Source organism: Pantherophis guttatus, chromosome 1 (genome assembly GCF_059756535.1).
Source record: "Pantherophis guttatus breed Tessera chromosome 1, ASM5975653v1, whole genome shotgun sequence".
In the NCBI taxonomy this organism is placed as follows: Eukaryota; Metazoa; Chordata; class Lepidosauria; order Squamata; family Colubridae; genus Pantherophis; species Pantherophis guttatus.
Window position 1 is genome coordinate 259,119,864 of NC_142063.1, and position 18,366 is coordinate 259,138,229.

An 18,366-nucleotide genomic window follows, 5' to 3' on the forward strand; every position below is an offset into this window, starting at 1 on the left:
ACATCACCATCTTAGCAAAATCTTTTTTTCTCCCCCCCTCCCTCCCCCACCCCCATTCTGGGAAGTGATAAATATCTCTATTTATTAATATTTCTAAACTATCATCATTTATATTAACAAAACAAAACATATTTCAAATTCATTAATCTTTTATATTATTTTTAAAATTCTAAACATTTCTCTAAAAATTTCAAATTATAACTAAAATCAATTCTAATGCATCTTTTAAAACTTCCTTTCAACATACAATATATACTTTTAAATTCACATTCAGTAGTATTTTGCAAAATTTAGGAATTACTCAAGCATTATATATAAAAGAGAAAAAAGAATAACCCATTTTCAGTCCCATTTTATAAGCACAAAAGAATGCATTGAACTTTCTTTTAATTATCTGTGTCAAACCAATAGAAAATCCATCCTTACTTCAATTAGTTTATTAAATTTAAGTCACACCTTCCAGCTTGTTCTCATAAAATAAAATCTTTTTCTTCTTTGGAATATCTATTAAATAAATACGAACTTCTCTTTTTCTCAAGAGATTCTCTAGTATGATTTTTAAAACAAATATGTTGACATTGTCAGTTTCCATTTCATTTTTGAAGTGGAAATCCCAAATGTATTCTCTTAAGGATCATAGTTTTTACTTGCAATTTTTCTTGTTTCAGTTGCACTGGGGGACTTATAATTGTAATGGGCTTGTAATTAAATCATCTTCATAGTAGGCACTGTTTCTGACAGATTTATATTCCAGTTAGGTTCTTTTTATTGTCAAATACTTGTGCAGTAGTAGCTTCAGTGGTTTGATAACCCTTGATAACCTTGATGAATGTACTTTTTTCTTTTTTCTTTTTCCTTTTATGTACACTGAGACCATATGCACCAAAGACAAATTCCTTTTGTGTCCAAACACACTTGGCCAATAAAGAATTCTGTTCTGTTCTGTTCTGTTCTGTTCTGTTCTGTTCTGTTCTGTTCTGTTCTGTTCTATTCTATTCTATTCTATTCTATTCTATTCTATTCTATTCTATTCTATTCTATTCTATTCTATTCTGCATTTGGTTGTATCTCTGAATTACTTATCTATCTTCCAATTACTTCAGTAATTAGTTTCTCTTGCTCCTCTTTCATGACATTTTTCGAACATAGTTGATCTATAAAGTGAATTGTTTTGTTTAAATACTCCTTCAAAATCATTTTTGCAATTTTTGACTGATTTTGGTGCCTTCTATGTCCTTTTATATAGTGCTTCATCATCTTCTGTTCTTCAGCTCCCTCTTGTGGTCAAAGAAAATATAATATTAATAAAATAAAATAAATAAAATATTTAAAAAAAAGCTTTTTGTAGATGACCTGGTACCTCCTGGCCAATCAGTATCCATTAAAGTTGGAAGATTTCAGCCTCCCATAACAAACAATCCAAAAGTGCAAATTATAACTCCCAACATCAAATAATAGTTACAAATTCATGAAAATGAAGATATTAAACCACAACTTTTTCAATTTTTATGTTTCTCAATCAAAATAAGAAAGAAAAAAGTACTCAATGCTTCCTTATTTTAGCTTACCTTTGGCAGCCTTCCTTGTTGTTCAGTAATAATGATCTCCCAGAAATGGTGCAGATCTTCAAAAAGGTGAAGCAGACTGTAACTGAATTAGTAAAGATAATAAGCAAAATGTTTAAGAAGTGAAAGCCATGACTAATTGTTCATTCAAAAAATAAATTCCAAAACAATTACTTTTTTAACAATGAAGTGGTTACAACCAATTTCCCAGTTTATGGACGACTTATCTGACTACTTCCAAGTACTGGTTCAGAGTCTCCTTGCAAACTATCATTTTATGGAGGATTCATGGTGGTGATTTATGGAGAAGAGAGATATAAAACTTGGGAAAGTCAGTTCCCAACATATGTAAATTGGTCAGTTGGCCATCTTCATTGGAAGCCTTGCAAATCAAATCTACATCTATTTGAAAAGACATGATTTACTCCCTGTAGAAAAAAAGGATTCTGCAAAAATTTGAGAGGAATGAAGGAGTAATTATCGATCAAAAAATTGGTTTTAAAGGATTTGCGAAAAAGAACACATTTCTTTATGGCTTGAATAGACTATAAAAAGCATTTGATTCTGCTTCACATAGCTGGATTGAGAAATATCCCAAAATTTTTGAAGTTAGTACAACATTTAACAATATATGAATAATTCAATGAAGTTTTGTTGATCAAAGTTGATCACTAATAGAGAAGAATTAGAAATTGATATTTAATGTGGAATTTTTTCAAAGTGACTCATTATCACATTTACTTCTTACATCAAGGGCCCCATTGACAATAGGCTTGAACAAGACAAACTCTGGATATGAATGTCATGAGAAGTTAGATCTGTTTATTTCTAGCAGACTTAATTTTTAAAATGCTGAATGTTAAAAGTGTGTCATCACCTGCCCCCCCCCCCCATTCATTGTTTAAACAAGAAGCTCAGGACTGAATATGTGAAGATTCCTGTCTTTTCATAATTTCTGTATAAAATGAGTTAAGCTGACTGAATGTAGTTCAGTGAAATGTTATGACTTGCTAAAAATTTCATTCCAGGTTCTCCCCAAGCCCACATCATTATATTTTTTTGTATGAGATGTAAATGTTTGTTTTGAGATTGTGTGTTGGGGTGAACCTAGTCATTATATAAAATTTTGTGTCATTAAATAGTACCCAGTTATATTACATGATATATTCACTTTTGGTTTAGTTTTGACTGGAATGATGGTCTATTTGATGTGACGTGGAGTGAAAACAATGAACATGTGCTGGTCACATCTGCTGGAGATGGATCTTTACAAATCTGGGATACAGAAAAACCTGCAGGTCCTTTGCAGGTCTATAAAGAACACACTCAAGAGGTATAATTAAATATTGTCACTTTTCTCTAGAACAAGATAGACTCTTCAAAAAGGAACCCTTTGTTGTTTAATCAATAAAACAATAGTTGAAGTTTAGAAATACCAGAACCTTCTCTTACTTCTATAAATTGTGATTGAGTAATCTCTCTGATTTATCCTACTATTGCTTTTGTTTGTTTCTTCTGTTTATATTTTCTTTATTAACATGTTTTCAAAAAAAAAAGAATAAATATTATTGGAGAAAATTAATGACATTCTGAAAAACAAACAAGCAGAATTTCCTTTGAAAATTGCAATGTTCTGTCCAGCAGTATATTATCCTTACAAATGTTGCATCCCTCTTTGAATAGAAATTTTGTATCATTGAGATCAATGGAAATGATTTTTGAGTATTATGTAACATAATGATTCTGTTAGTTCTATTGTGGAAAAATGGAAAGGTTTTTTTAAAGTGTTACAGTAACTATAGAAACACTTCAAAAGGTTGTCTTATCTGGAAATTACACTATTTTTTTCTTTTTCCAGGAAGATTGTGATATTTTTATATTGTATGAACTTCTGCCATGTAAAATAAGTATTTTATTATTGGCTCTCCTATACATAACTTTCTGTACTCTGCAGAATTTGTAGGTTTATCACTTTGTAGAACTGCACTGATTCCCTCCCCTCCCCCCCAAAAAAAAGATTAATAAGAGAAGTTAACATAAAAATATATTCATTGTCTTTGTAGCAAAGTTAGGATCTTAAAATAGCCAAAATTTGAAGCAATCCAAGTATATTTTCTCTGGAGGTCTGCAAAATGTTTTGAGACCAATTGTTCTAACTTCATAACTTTCATAATTCTAAGGGTAGACTACTATTGGTGAGATTTGAATAGTCTGTTTCTACATTGGAATATCTTTTGTCATTCTATGATAGAAGTAGGGCATTTCAAAGTCCAGTTGAATTAGCCTCAAGCACTTCACACATTTCTTGCCTTCTGTTTTCTTATTTTACAGGCTACACATTTTATTATGAAAAATTTCAAAGGCCTGTCTGTGGGACTTTCTCCACGTGGCAGCTTTTTGTTTCTACCAGCACTAAAGCTGTTGCTTTTTTTCCACTAAAGAGTGAATCAGGCTTAACATCCTCAATTGATAAAGTAGTATTTTTATTTGAATATCGTTAGAATGCTCATTATAGCCTCAAGTCTTTAAAATCTGTTAGGCATTGTCACCCATAGCCTTTGAAGAAAGTCAGTGATTTGAAAACAAAAGCAATAGAAGTAGGAAACAGATTGGTTTGTGATTATCAAAGTTTTGGCTAGAGCAGTTAGCAGAGATTGATTTTAACCATTGTCCTTTGCTAGTGATTGCCTCAACTGATTCAGAGAGCTCTTTGTGGTAGCCTAACTTACCTTCCTCTAAGGAGTTATTGTCAGATGAGGCCACTGCGCCCTCCTCCATCATGGAAAATGCAGAGTAGTAGGAAGGTGTGCAAGGAGTGAATAAGCATGAGCCAAGTGCATTACATTTCCTGAAGGTCTTCATATGGCATGTACACTCTTCTTTAGAAAAAAAATATATGTTGAAGAAATCAGCCTAAAAGGGTAAGGAGGGTAGCAGTGGTTGGGAAAAGAGGCTTTTGGTCAGGGTGATGAGTATTTGGGTGAAAAGTTGTTTTTTGCCAGAGTTGACTAGAAGTTTCCCATCTTAGTGTTAAAAAACTCTCTCTCTCTCTCTCTCTCTCTCTCTCTCTCTCTCTCTCTCTCTCTCTCTCTCTCTCTCTCTCACACACACACACACACACACACACACACACACACACACACATACAGAGAGAGAGAGGGGGGGAGCTTTGAGTCAATGTGATTCCTGACAATTGCCTGGAGAAGTCCCTTCAGGTCTCTCTTAAGGCTTTTTGCAAGTGGACTGAAAGAGAACGACTGGCCCCAAATCATCCTTCTGGTTTTAGTGTCTGATGGGGGATCAGAAGTCACAGTCTCCTGATTTCTAGACTGCAGGGCTGTACAAATTGTTTCAAAGGGCTGCTTCACAGATATAGTTGCAAAAGAAATTATTTGAATAATTAATGTATTTTTCCAGATATGAGTGGCTCCTTCATAAGCTGCTTCCAGTTGTTGTGGCATGCCTGTACATGGGCAAAACACTTTATTTTGCAGGGGAAAAGGCAGGGAAGGAACTTCTCTGGGCATTTTGCCCACCTAATCAAAAGCAGGAGTTAGTTGATGCAGATAAACTTAAAATAAGCAGTATAAGTATTTGAGGTGGTCCCTGTCCTACAGTGACCATGTTAAACAGGAGTCATATATTCTGCAGGAGTATTTTGTTGCAACTCATCATGGTTGGCTCTTATGAAGAGGAGGTTCACAAGCAGTGAGTGCCATCAGGCTTTTGCTATATTAGTATTTTGAGATATATGTTCAGTTATTGAAAATTAAATATTCTGACTCCTATACAACAACATTAGAAGTTTTGTTTTATAGTCGTAGTTTATTAATTGATTAGTCTTATGGCCGTATCTAAGAAAATAAAATTTAAAAAAAAAAGCAGAATCTAGTCCCAGGTTAAAAGAGTATTGTTTTGTTTTGGGCAGCCTAGTTAATTGATAAAATGGTCATTTAGTCTGACCATCCTTGGACAATAATCCGGCACATAGTGTTTCAGTATCAATCTTTAAACAATATATTTAAAAAGCTGTCACACCATACTAGAATTAATTGGATCCTGTTTGGAAGCTGCATTTATCTTTTAGTAAACTTAAAAACAGCCTTTGGGCTTGTGTAATTTTTCCATGCTACACCAATTGTAGATGAGTATCTGAACTGGGATATTTCCAGTGGTAACCTAGTTTTTATAATAGGGACTGTGGTTTTCTCCTGGAGATTATCTTCTTTGCACAGTGGATGGAGTACTAAGAAAATAGAAAAGAAATGTGCGAATCCAAGAATAGCTGGGTAGAAAATAAGAGTGAGCAGTGTTTGGATCAATGCTTTTAAAACTATAATTGAGGGAGTAGCAAGCAATAAAATGATTCCATTCTTCTGAGCAAAAAGAATTCTTGAAATATTATCGAAAACCACAGTTGACTGGGTCTTAATTTTCTATCTTAGGAAGAAAAAGTGAAGGTAAAGACTACAGCTATTATACACTGCAATAAATAAAAGGATGTACCAACCAGCCACATACACATTGCCTATACAGACACACAAACACACACATATCTATGTATGTATATACAAATATATTTTAGTATAAATGTACATGCATGTATAAATATTTTATGTCTCATCATATAGCTAACAAATTATTGTGTACCTTTATAAATTGTGGATTATTAATATGCATGTGTATTAAAAGAGAAGCGTTTCATTTTTGGTTATTGGTTTTCATTTTTTCAGTCTTGAACCTTGATCTATCTTCCTTTTACACAGTATATCCAGTATATTCTTTCAGTAGCAGAACAGGAAATATGCTCTATTTATGGCTTATCCAATGTGTGCTAGCAAGCTAAAGTGTATCTAATATTTACAGGTCTATAGTGTTGATTGGAGTCAAACCAGAGGAGATCAGTTAATAGTATCTGGATCATGGGATCAAACAGCAAAATTGGTATGTGTGTACTGCAGGTTACTTAAATTGCATATTGGTTTCACATTCTAAAATAATATTCTCAACATGAATTCTGTTCTTTTCTTTTACCGATGATGACTTGCTTTCTTTTGTTTAAATTAATATTAGTTTAAAATAAGACAATTAAAGTGAGAAATCTAATTGTTTTTATAATTACAAATTTCCTGAATTAATTTGATCAAGTGGGAAGAGTCGTGGGTTGTATTTCTTTCTGTAACAAAACAGCAAATTGATCAAGACTTGCATATGTGATTGTCCTTTAAATTATTAATCCATAGTGGTTGATAGTTGAAAGTTCAGGCAGCTCTTGATTTATGACTAGTTGCTGAGTGACCAATCTAAGTTATAATGAGCCACGGTGGCACAGTAGTTATAGTGCAGTACTGCAGGCTACTTCTGCTGATTGCTGGCTGCCTGCAATTTGGCAGTTCAAATCTCACTAGGCTCAGGGTTGACTCATCCTTCCAATGTGGGTAAAATGAGGACCCAAATTGTTGGGGGCAATATGCTGACTGTGTAAACCGCTTAGAGAGGGCTGTAAACAACTGTAAAGCAGTATATAAGTCTTTTTTTTAAAAAAAAAGTTTTATTAAACATTTTCAACATTAAAAAACGAAACATAAATTTTCACTCATTACAGCATTTCCATATCGGTGTCAATATCATCCATAACGTTCAAATTTACATAAATTATATTTCTATGGTTCACTATCCTATATTATACAGTCGTTTGAATTATAGTAGTATTTACACATAGATATGATACAATCCTACCATGTTTTCCCGAAAATAAGACCCTGTCTTATATTTTTTTGAACCCTGAAATAAGCGCTTGGCCTTATTGCCATGTGCTCAAAAGCCCGATTGAGCTTATTATCAGGGGATGTCTTATTTTGGGGGAAACAGGGTATTATCATCAATATTATATAGTTCTTATACAATAATTTTACTCCTGTTCTTTAGCCATGTATACCATCTACTCCAAACATGGTAGTACTCCGATTCTTCTCTCTCTTTCAATTCCATAGTCAACCTATCCATCTCTGCATACTCATATACCTTTCTTATTATCATTGCCTCTGAAGGAATATTAGTTTGTTTCCAATTTTGTGTGAAAACAATTCTGGTGCGGTTATATAAGTCCAAGTGCTATTGCTATTGCTATAATAGACTCTGATAGAGTCTATTAATTGCTTATGTTTTGTTTGCTTGTTTAAAACAATAAGGTCAGTTTGAAAATCACTAAAGTAGGAGCTATAGCCTGAAAGTAGGTGTACCAATAATCCTTTATTTGTTTACGTTTTGTCTAGTGGGATCCTGAAGTGGGACGGCCATTGCGCACATTCAGAGGCCACGAAGGTGTCATTTATAGCACCATATGGTCTCCACATGTCCCTGGCTGCTTTGCCTCTACCTCAGGTAAATGCTGCAATTTCTATTTATTTGTAGTAGCAGCACTCCAATTACATTTCATGGTTCTAAAATTCCGTCCAGCAGATGGTGGTGTAAATTTAAATAAATAGTGGAAGAAATGAAGAATGTGTAGCTATAATTAAAGAGCAGGCTCAGTTGTTATCTTTTAACTACAAATATCTGGCCCCTCTACATGGATCAGCAACTGCTTTAATCAAGTGAATCAATAGCAGTTTTTCATGTTGTCATTTCATCTCTGGCATTTTTTACTGCCTTGCCAACTTTTTTCCCCCTTCCTAGCTGATACAGCACTACAAGAAGTTATAAATTTCTGAATGGGTGTCTTTTATCCAATACTTTCATGTCTTTATGGACAGTGTTCAAGTCATTTCATTTCCTGAAAAACGTAGCTTAACCCGTCCTTTTGGGAGCATATTATCATAAGGATTATGCCTTTGAATTGTAAGGCACAAAGGTTATTTGAAACCTGTAGGTTTGTTTGTAGCGTTAGACCGCAGCTCCTGGAAGTAGAAGAGCTGCAGATGAATTGGTCATACTGTGATTTGAACCATTTAACTAGCTGTTTAGTCACAAATAAACATTAGTGTAGTAGTGTAGTAGCAATAATACTGGATCCAGTGATAGCCATCCTAAAGGCTTTTCAGGTGTTTGGATTGCAGTAGTCCTAAATCACAGCATAGTTAATCACCAGGGATTTGGAAGATGTTATCCAGGTTACTGACCACTTGTACACAAGTTGTGCTTTTGAGTGTAAGGGTTGGGTGCTAGTCGAGGATTGGGGACACCGAATTTCAAATTTATATTTTACTACAGTTAGTTCTCATTTAGTGACTGTTCACAGTTGTGATGGTGATGAAAACGTAACCTTGAGACCAGCCCTTCCATTTATAACTTTTGCAGGTCTGTAAAGCAAAGGAAAGCCGAACTCACATTTTCACTTAATGGCCATTTCAGCCAAACAACCGAGTTGCTGGGTCTTAATTGTGGTCATTAAATGAGGACTTCCTGTACAGTCAAATATTTCAATGGTTTTGGGTCACTCGCTATTTCTCAGGTTAAACTACTTTAGCAGGACTATTGTTTAGAAAAGAAAATGGTAGAAATGTTGCAATTTAAAAATGTAATGAATGTATGCAACAAATAAATTGAACTGCTGTGAAAGGTGTGTTAATCCCATTGCAAAAATGGTGGGGACTGGATTCAAATTTGATTAAGTGGCTCGTTCTAGCTAGGCTTGGTTAACAATGCAAAATATAAAACCATCGTTTTACCTTGCTTTAATTTCCTATGATTAAAGCTAATTTCTAAACTAAAAAGAGAAAGAGCTTGCTCTCCTCTTGTGTAGAATTAAAAGAAAGGGGAGTAGTACAAAAGCCTGAGGCTGAAGTGCTGGGCCTCTGAACTGCCTTTATTTATTCCCAACTAATGAATTAATCATTGTCAGCATGTTTAATTTTAAAATAATCAACAGAATCATGTTTCGGAAAGATTTCAGTGTGTATTATGAGTGTTTTGTTTTTACAATTCAGCAGGTTGCTGAATTGCAGCTTCTTTATCAGTGGAAGCAGTATAATAGCTCTGTCTCTTTGATTAGTAGCAGCATGATCATTTCTGTATTTTAAGAAGAGAGGTCAGTTGAGTGTTTCTTTCAAACGTAATGTACCATTTAATACTTTGGTAATGCATCTACTTTGAACATGATTTGTTTGGAACCGAGTCTCATTGCTTTGGATCTTTTTCCTTGTTTCTTTGAAGTGCAGGCAATGTACATATTGTTCTACTTCACTAGGCGCTATTTAATTGGTTTCCCTGGCACCTGGTGAAAGCCATATCATGTCCAAAATCGTTATAATTTTGTTAAAAAACATTCTATTTAACTGACCTTATCCTCCTGTATTACTCCCAAAAGACAAGTCCTAATACAGCATCATTAGGAATTTGGAACAACTCTGGTACTTTACATATAGTGCAATTCTGTGCTCTTAAAAGAGATTGCTCATATTTGTTCTTAATAATTATTCACATTTGTTCTTAATAATATACAGATAATTTTTTTTATTTTGAGAGGAAGGTTGTATGGTAAAAGTCTCGGAGATTACAACTTTGGCAGAACACTCACAGCCTCAAACATCTTGTTGGTGAGCTTAGTTCTCTTTAGGATAGCTATCTGCTGCTTTTATCATGAGGATTTTGTATTGTTTATCATATTTGTATTGTTCAACAAATTCAGCAAGTTACATTATTTTACTTTTAGATAACAAGCTGTTGTCTAGAAAAGTGTTACCTCCTGCTTGGTAACCTAGAGTCTTCCTATCAGTTTTAATTTTCAACTTCCCAGATAACCCCATTTCTACATAATCCTCGTGCTCTGTGAATTTTTCACTTATCCATTTATGCTCTAAAAAACATTTAAGTTGGCTGAGGTATCTGTTGTGTGTATGAGATATTATGTATGATGATTAGATTTTACATATATAAAATAGAAAAGTGAATGTTTGTGTGTTTATTAGATATGTATATACACATGTTGTTGTTGTTGTTGTTGTTAGTTGCGAAGTCGTGTCTGACCCATCGCAACCCCATGGACAACATTCCTCCAGGCCTTCCTGTCCTCTACCATCCTCTGGAGTCCATTTAAGTTCACGCCTACTGCTTCAGTGACTCCATCCAGCCACCTCGTTCTCTGACATCCCCTTCTTCTTTTGCCCTCAATCTTTCCCAGCATTAGGCTCTTCTCCAGACATGCATGAAATACATAACATTTGCATTGTTGGTATAGTAATAATGGTGAACAAATATCTATGTTACAGAAATTAGAATAAACTGAATATCTACACCAACATTAATAAGTAACTAGGGTTGATTTACCACAGGAGACAAAAATCTGCTCAGATGTAAAAGAAAAACTAAATCAATGCTTTTTTTTGCCCGTATTAGTTTGAACATTTTCATTTAAAACTTTGATTAGTGGAATAGTCATGCTACTGTACTATTTTTTTTTTCTCGTTTGATAGCTTCTTTAAGAATAGAATATTTAACCAGGTGGATCTTTTTTTATTAATAGAAACTATTATCAGAAAAATAAAATTCAGTACATTGGCAAATCTCATAAGATTTAAAGACTTCTGCTGTTTTGTAACCTCGGTATTCCATGCCAGTACTTACTGCAGTTGTCATAGATTTTTTTGGAACAAGAGTGTGTTCAGTTTGGCTGAGCTACAAAAGGCTTTTAGCTTTTGCTGTACCTTGCAGTACAGAATTACTGACTGAATTAATAGAGCAACTCAGCTTTTTAACGAGTTTACTTTGAGAACGTTTTACTTTGATAAATATAGTAGCAAATATTGTATCTTTTGAATTACAGGTAGTTCTCGACTTATGACCACAATTGAGCCCAAAATTTCCAGTGCTAAGTGAGGCAGTTGCTAAGTGAGTTGCACCTCATTTTACGACCTTTTTGCCAGAGTTGTTAAGTGAATCACTGCCGCAGTTAAGTCAAATCTGGCTTCTCCCACTTGTCAGAAGCCGGGTGGGAAGGTTGGTGATCACATGACCCAGGGACAGTGCAGCCATCATAAATACATGCCAGTTGCCAAGCGCCTCAGTTTTGATCATGTGACCATGGCGATGCTTCAACAATCATAAATGTGAAATCCAGTCATAAGTCACTTTTTCAGCGCTGTTGTAACTTTGAACAGCCACTAAACAAATGGTTTTAAGTCAGTAATGCTGAGTCCTGGTAACTGACTGAACAAATTCCTACAGTTTTCTTGGCATATTTGTATCTTACTAGGGCTAAGAGAGAGAAACTTGCTCATGCCTAAGACAGGGCCAGAACACACAATCTCCTGTCTTCTAAACTGGTGCCTTTAACCACAATACTCAGCTAGCTGTCATATAGTAATAAACTCTGGTTATAATGTTGCTCAGAAAGAAAATTCCCTAAAAGATTTGTAGATGTGCGGTAATGAGCCGTTTCAAAAGTGAATAATTATTTACCTGGTATTGTCTATCAGCTCAAGTTAATTTCTAGAATAAATAAATTGGACTAACCTAGAAGTGAATATAAAAGAGTGCTGATTAACGCTGATTAGTGGGTATTGGAAAAGCACAATATGCTTTCTTTTGTCTTTGCACTATTTTTAAAAAAAGAAATGAGCGTTCTAGTCCAGAACTGAGATATCTGATAGGAACTGTATCTGGTCACTAATGTTGACAGTGGCTAGAATCCAGGGAACTACTTAAGGCATGCCTAAGGGCTTCAGAATGTCAAGACAAATCTTTGTTTTTAAGTAAACATGTTATATTTAATAAATCTGTGTAAAAACTAAAACTAAAAAACAAACAAACCACATCACTTTTAGGAAGGTTGTACCACATAGCATAGCTTCCTCATAAAGCCCTATGGGTCTTGAGATTCCAACCCACTCTTACATATTCTTAGCTTTAAGATAAGCTGAGATATAATGCACAAAATATAATGCAATCATATCTTCAGATGTTTTATTTTGCTGACAATTTATTCTACTTTGCTCATCACAGAGGCCAGATTGTAACTACCTGTGTATTTGTGAATTGGTTTGAATTGAATTTATATAGCCACCTATCTCATATATGTAACTCTGGGCAACTTATGAACAATTACAACAAACATTACCAATTTAACATTTAAAAATACATTTCTAAAAAGAGAATAATACAACAATTTAAAAAAACAAGAAAAAACATAAAAGCATATAAAACCATCATAAAAAATAATAAAATACATACCTGAGGTAATCACATCTAACTCTATATAATCAGCAGATCCCCATGTCCATTGGTAAAGCCATGTTTTCAGGGTTTTATGAAAGCCAGCAGGAGCGGAGGCAATCTAAACTCTAGGGCAGGGTCCCCAAACTTGGTAGCTTTAAGACTTGTGGACTTCAACTCCCAGAATTCTCCAGCCAGCTATGCTGGTTGGAGAATTCTGGGAGTTGAAGCCCACAAGTCTTAAAACTGCCATGTTTGAAGACCTCTGCTCTAGGGGATGATGTTCTAAAGGGCAGGTGCCATGACAGAAAGTTTCTTCTCTTTGGTCCTATCACAGGACATTTCTTAGCTGATGGGACTCAAGAGCATGTCTCTCTTGCCCCTGATGAAACAGGTAATGTAAGTGAGTTTCTTAAGTAACTCAATGCTATACTATTTGGGTCCCATTTATTTTATTCAGATGCTGTATAACACATTGTTCTCAGAACATAAGCAGAAATTTTAAAAAAATGAATTACAATAAATGAAAAACAGTACAGACAGCAGTACTAATGTAAATTATGACAACACATCAATTAGCACACCATAGCAAGTACATAAATGGTTTTCCAAAATGATAATATAAACTATATTTTAAACCAATAACCAAGTAATATAAACTGAATCAAAATATTACAAGCATTACAGTAGCTATTTCTTAACCAGTAGAAATCTCTTCTGATAGTTGAGATGTCAGTATGTGTCAAGCAAGCCTCAGGTACCAAATGGAGGAGAAGAAAAATTCAGGAACATTTCTTGAGATTTTTTCTTTTTTTGTGTCTGAACTTTGAATTGGTGTGTGTGTATGTATGTGTGTGTATGTGTGTGTAAAATGCTGGTACCATTCTGTATTCTTGCTGCCATTATCTCTGCAACTGAAAATTATAAAATATTTTCAAAAGCAACTCTGTATATAATGCAGTTCAATAACTCAGTAGGAAACCTCCACAGCATGAATCTCTAAAGCCAGATTATCTACATTCAGATAGGTTGTTAATAATGATATTTGTAAGTTTTCCTTCTGTTTTCATGCTCTCTCTCTTTCTCCACACTCATACATATGCATACAAGTGAGAAGGTGGTACCAGCCCTTCAAGGTAGGCCAGGAAACAGACACCACAAGACATACTAGAGTTTGACTTTATTGAGAGACTCTAACTGAATCTTGAAAGCCTGACAGGATTTCCCCTTTTCTCAAGAGAATCAATATTGAGTTTCTTTCCCACGTTTTCTTGTTTACCTGGGCGAAGCCTAATTTTATTAGCAATTACCACAGTGCTTCTCTAGAGACGTCTCTGTGCTTCTCTAGAGGAAAGTCTGTTGGTGTAAATAAGATACATGTGAATAAATAGCAAACTCTAAAATATTGACAGCTTTAGATAATTTGTGAGATGCTTTCAGTTTCCTGCAGCATGCGCTTAATCAAATTGTCAGCAAAAGTGTGTAAAATCTAAAAGAAAGATTTAAAGTTAACATTTAAAGGGAAATGAATAAAATGTGATTGAGTATTTAAGAACTTGCAGTTGTGCAAATTATAGCCATAAGCATGGAAGTGAAGGGGGGAAAAGATTACTGCAGAGAAAAATAATGGGCCTGCCTGAATGGCATTTCAATTAAGGTGTATTCAGCATTAAATATGTTCGAAAAGAGGAAAGCACTTTGCAGAGCTGTTAATACTGCATTCAATCATCTATATTTCTATGGGTGCTTTCTCACTTGCTTCAGTTCTTGTTCGGAATTGGAAATCTTGATAAAGAACTGGAGTTGTTAAATCTGTATAAACCATTCTATTATAATATCAGTACCAGTTTTTAAGCTAATAATAGCTAGGGATCAGCTCGGAAGGATGACTTTGCCTGATCATTGTCTCTCTGATAACAAAAGGCTAGTCATCTGGAAAATGTCATTAAAGAAATGATATAAACAACAAAACTGCCTGATAGCTTAAAGGGTTTAATTTGTACACAAGGACTCTTTCTGTTCTCTACCTGCACAACAAAATTGAATACCGTGTAAAGAAGATTAGAATGCATCCATGATTCATTGAGAACAAGGCATAATCAACATTGTTCAGATGATGCTTCATCAATCACTTACAGAGCTCACCTTTGCAATTGGCTTTCCCAGTTTGGTGTAAAAACATTGCTTTATAAAATAAAAATACTGTACTTAAAATATCTTTCAGTTTTCTGTATGAAGTGATATACAAAGTAGATGCTTACTGTGAGAAATATTCTGGCTTTCTCTATATAGAGAAATATTCTCTCTGTAAAGGGAAGGTCCACTGTTCACAAAGATCTGTGAAAACTTGACTAACAGCAAACTATTACCTTTGCTTGTTAGAAATTTAAGTGTTGCCTTCATTCATATATATTAGAGTAAACTCAGATGGGATTAATTCCAGCATATTCTCACATTAGATAAAGAAATTGTCATATATCATTTAATCACATCACTCTTTTTTATTCAACAATACAGGTAGTCTTCAACTTAGAACCGTTCGTTTAGTGACCATTTGAAGTTACAATGGCACTGGAAAAAATGATTTACAAGCATTTTTCACACTTATGACCCTTACAGTATCCCCATTGTCATGTGATTTACATTCAAATGCGTAACAACTGATTCATATTTATGACGGTTGCAGTATCCCAGGGTCATGTGATCCCCTTTTGTGACCTTCTGACGAGCAAAGTCAATGGAGAAGCCAGATTAATTTAACAACTGTGTTATAATAGTTTAACAACTGCAGTGATTGGCTTAACAAATGTGGCAAAGAAATCGTAAAATGGAATAAAACTCACTTAACAAATTTCTCACTTACCAACATAAATTCAGGGTCAATTGTGGTCGTAAGTTGATGATTACCTGCAGTGGTGGGTTGCCCTCGGTTTGCACCGGTTCTATAGAACCGGTAGTTAAACCAGTGGGAGGCTCCGCCCACCAACCCCGCTCCATTGCAAACCATTAGTAAAGGTAAGTAGAACCCATCCCTGATTACCTGTATTAAAATTGGTATGATGTTTTTCTAAAGATTTCCCACTATTGCTCTGGATCCTGATCTTGGATTTGCATATGAAAGAATAAACAGAAGGAGTTGCAAGCTATTTAGTTCTTGAGTAAATTAAATTCTTTTTCTATGTACAGTACTTAACATTTTATGTTTAAGAGTTTGACAGCAGTGTTAATGACCACAGTGCAATGTAGGAAAGTAATTAACAGTTGAGGTATCTGGAGTTGCAGATAATGTAAGATACTGTCTGTCTCAGAAGCAAACTAAAGACTTTAAATTGTTAGGGGAAAAAATACACTTCTGCAAGTATGGTTCTTATGTACTGCTTCTGATTTAATTGGGACACAACGAACTATGGTGTTATTTCAGGACAAGTATATCTCCTTTTGAAAACGCTAGGGGATGATGTGTTGATTTTTCATCATTGGCAATTAAATATGAGTAGAAAATGATCTTCTGTTTTTATATAAATGGACTATTAAATCCAAGAAAGATTAGACATTTTTAATATATCTAATGGGCCAAAACTTGCAGTGTTGACAAAAAAAATGCTTAGGTTAGAACATATTGACTTTGCCAGCTTATTAGGAAAGTTAACATTATGTCGGTATTGCAGTTATGATAGCCAGATGCATTGACATGTTGATTTAAAACTGACTGGTCACATTTCCATTTATGACAATATATGTGATAGCATCCCCAGATATTAGAAATGATTGAAAAGTGACACAAATAATTGGGTATTTATTTATTTACTTATTTTATTGAATTTCTATACCGCCCTACTCCCGAAGGACTCAGGGCGGTGCACAGCCATGAAATAAAACACATAGATATACAAAATTTAAAATCGAATAAAATGAATTAAATAAATTTGGCTGAATTAATACCCATAATTTAAAAAACCCATAATTTTAAAATACATTAAAAATTTAAAATTTACACTTAAAAGGGAGAAGATTTAGGCGAGGCCAGCTTGATGAAATAAAAGCGTCTTCAACTCGCGGCGGAAGGTGCGCAGATCTGGAATCCTCCGTATCTCTGGGGGGAGCTCATTCCAGATCGTCGGTGCCCCCACAGAGAAGGCTCTCCCCCTAGGGGCCGACAGCCGACATTGTTTGGCCGACGGCACCTGGAGGAGCCCCTCTCTGTGGGAGCGTACTGGTCGGTGGGAGGCTGTTGATGGTAGTAGGCGGTCCCGTAAGTAACCAGGTCCTAAGCCATGGAGCGCTTTAAAAGTGGTAACCAGAACCTTGAAGCGCACCCGGAAGACCACCGGGAGCCAGTGCAGCTCGCGCAGGAGAGGTGTTACATGGGAGCTCCATGTTGCTCCCATAACCACCCGCGCGGCCGCACTCTGCGCCAGTTGGAGCCTCCGGGTGCACCTCAAGGGGAGCCCCATGTAGAGAGCATTACAATAGTCCAGACGAGAGGTGACGAGGGCATGAGTGACTGTGCGTAACGAGTCCCGATCTAGAAAGGGACGCAACTGGCGAATCAGGCGAACCTGATGAAAAATCCTCCCGGTCACGGCCGTCAAGTGCTCTTCTAAAGACAGCCGTGAGTCCAGGAGGACGCCCAAGTTACGAGCCCTTTCCGTGGGGGCCAATGATTCGCCCCCAATAGCCAGCGATGGCGCCAGCTGACTATATCGGGACGTCGGAAACCACAGCCACTCGGTCTTGGATGGGTTGAGCCTGAGCCCGTTTCTCCCCATCCAGATCCGTACGACCTCCAGGCACTGGGACATCACTTCAAGGGCATCGTTGGGGTGGTCTGGGGTGGAGATGTACAGCTGGGTGTTGTCAGCGTACAGATGGTACTTCACCCCGAAACCACGGATGATCTCGCCCAGCGGCTTTACATAAATGTTGAACAGAAGGGGCGAGAGAACCGATCCCTGCGGCACCCCACATATAAGGGGCCTCGGGGTCGATCTCTGCCCCCCTGTCAACACAGACTGCGACCGGTCAGAGAGAAAGGAGGAGAACCACCGTAAAACGGTGCCTCCCACCCCCAACCCTTCCAGCCAGTGCAGCATGATACCATGGTTGATGGTATCAAAAGCCGCTGAGAGGTCTAACAGGACCAGGACAGAGGAACAACCCCTGTCCCGAGCCCTCCAGAGATCATCAACCAACGCGACCAATGCCGTTTCCGTGCTGTACCCAGGCCTGAAGCCCGACTGGAACGGATCTAGATACGACGCTTCATCCAGGTACTGGGGTAGCTGTCGCGCAACCACACTCTCAACAACCTTCGCAACGAAGCAAAGGTTGGAGACTGGATGATAATTAGCCAATACTGCCGGGTCCAGGGAAGGCGTCTTGAGGAGAGGCCTTACCACCGCCTCTTTCAGGGCGGCGGGAAAGACACCCTCACCCAACGAAGCATTTATAATCCCCTGGAGCCAGCCTCGCGTCACCTCCTGGGAAGCCAGCACTAACCAGGAGGGACACGGGTCCAACAAACATGTGGTCGCGTTCAATCTACCCAGAATCCTGTCCACGTCATCTGGGGTCACAGGATCAAACTCATCCCAGATAACAGTCTCAAGACCTGTCTCCGTTACCCTCGCTGGATCTATCCCGTCAGAGT

General features: G+C 36.4%; 1 protein-coding gene across 1 annotated transcript in view; it reads left to right on the plus strand.

The window, feature by feature from the left end:
* Window positions 1-18,366, plus strand: part of PEX7 (peroxisomal biogenesis factor 7) — a 55,118-nt gene that overhangs the window by 5,278 nt on the left and 31,474 nt on the right. The window contains exons 3-5 of the mRNA XM_034418888.2: window positions 2,748-2,898; window positions 6,432-6,509; window positions 7,841-7,949. Coding sequence (XP_034274779.1) covers window positions 2,748-2,898; window positions 6,432-6,509; window positions 7,841-7,949 — 338 coding nt within the window. The remainder of the gene's footprint in view (window positions 1-2,747; window positions 2,899-6,431; window positions 6,510-7,840; window positions 7,950-18,366) is intronic.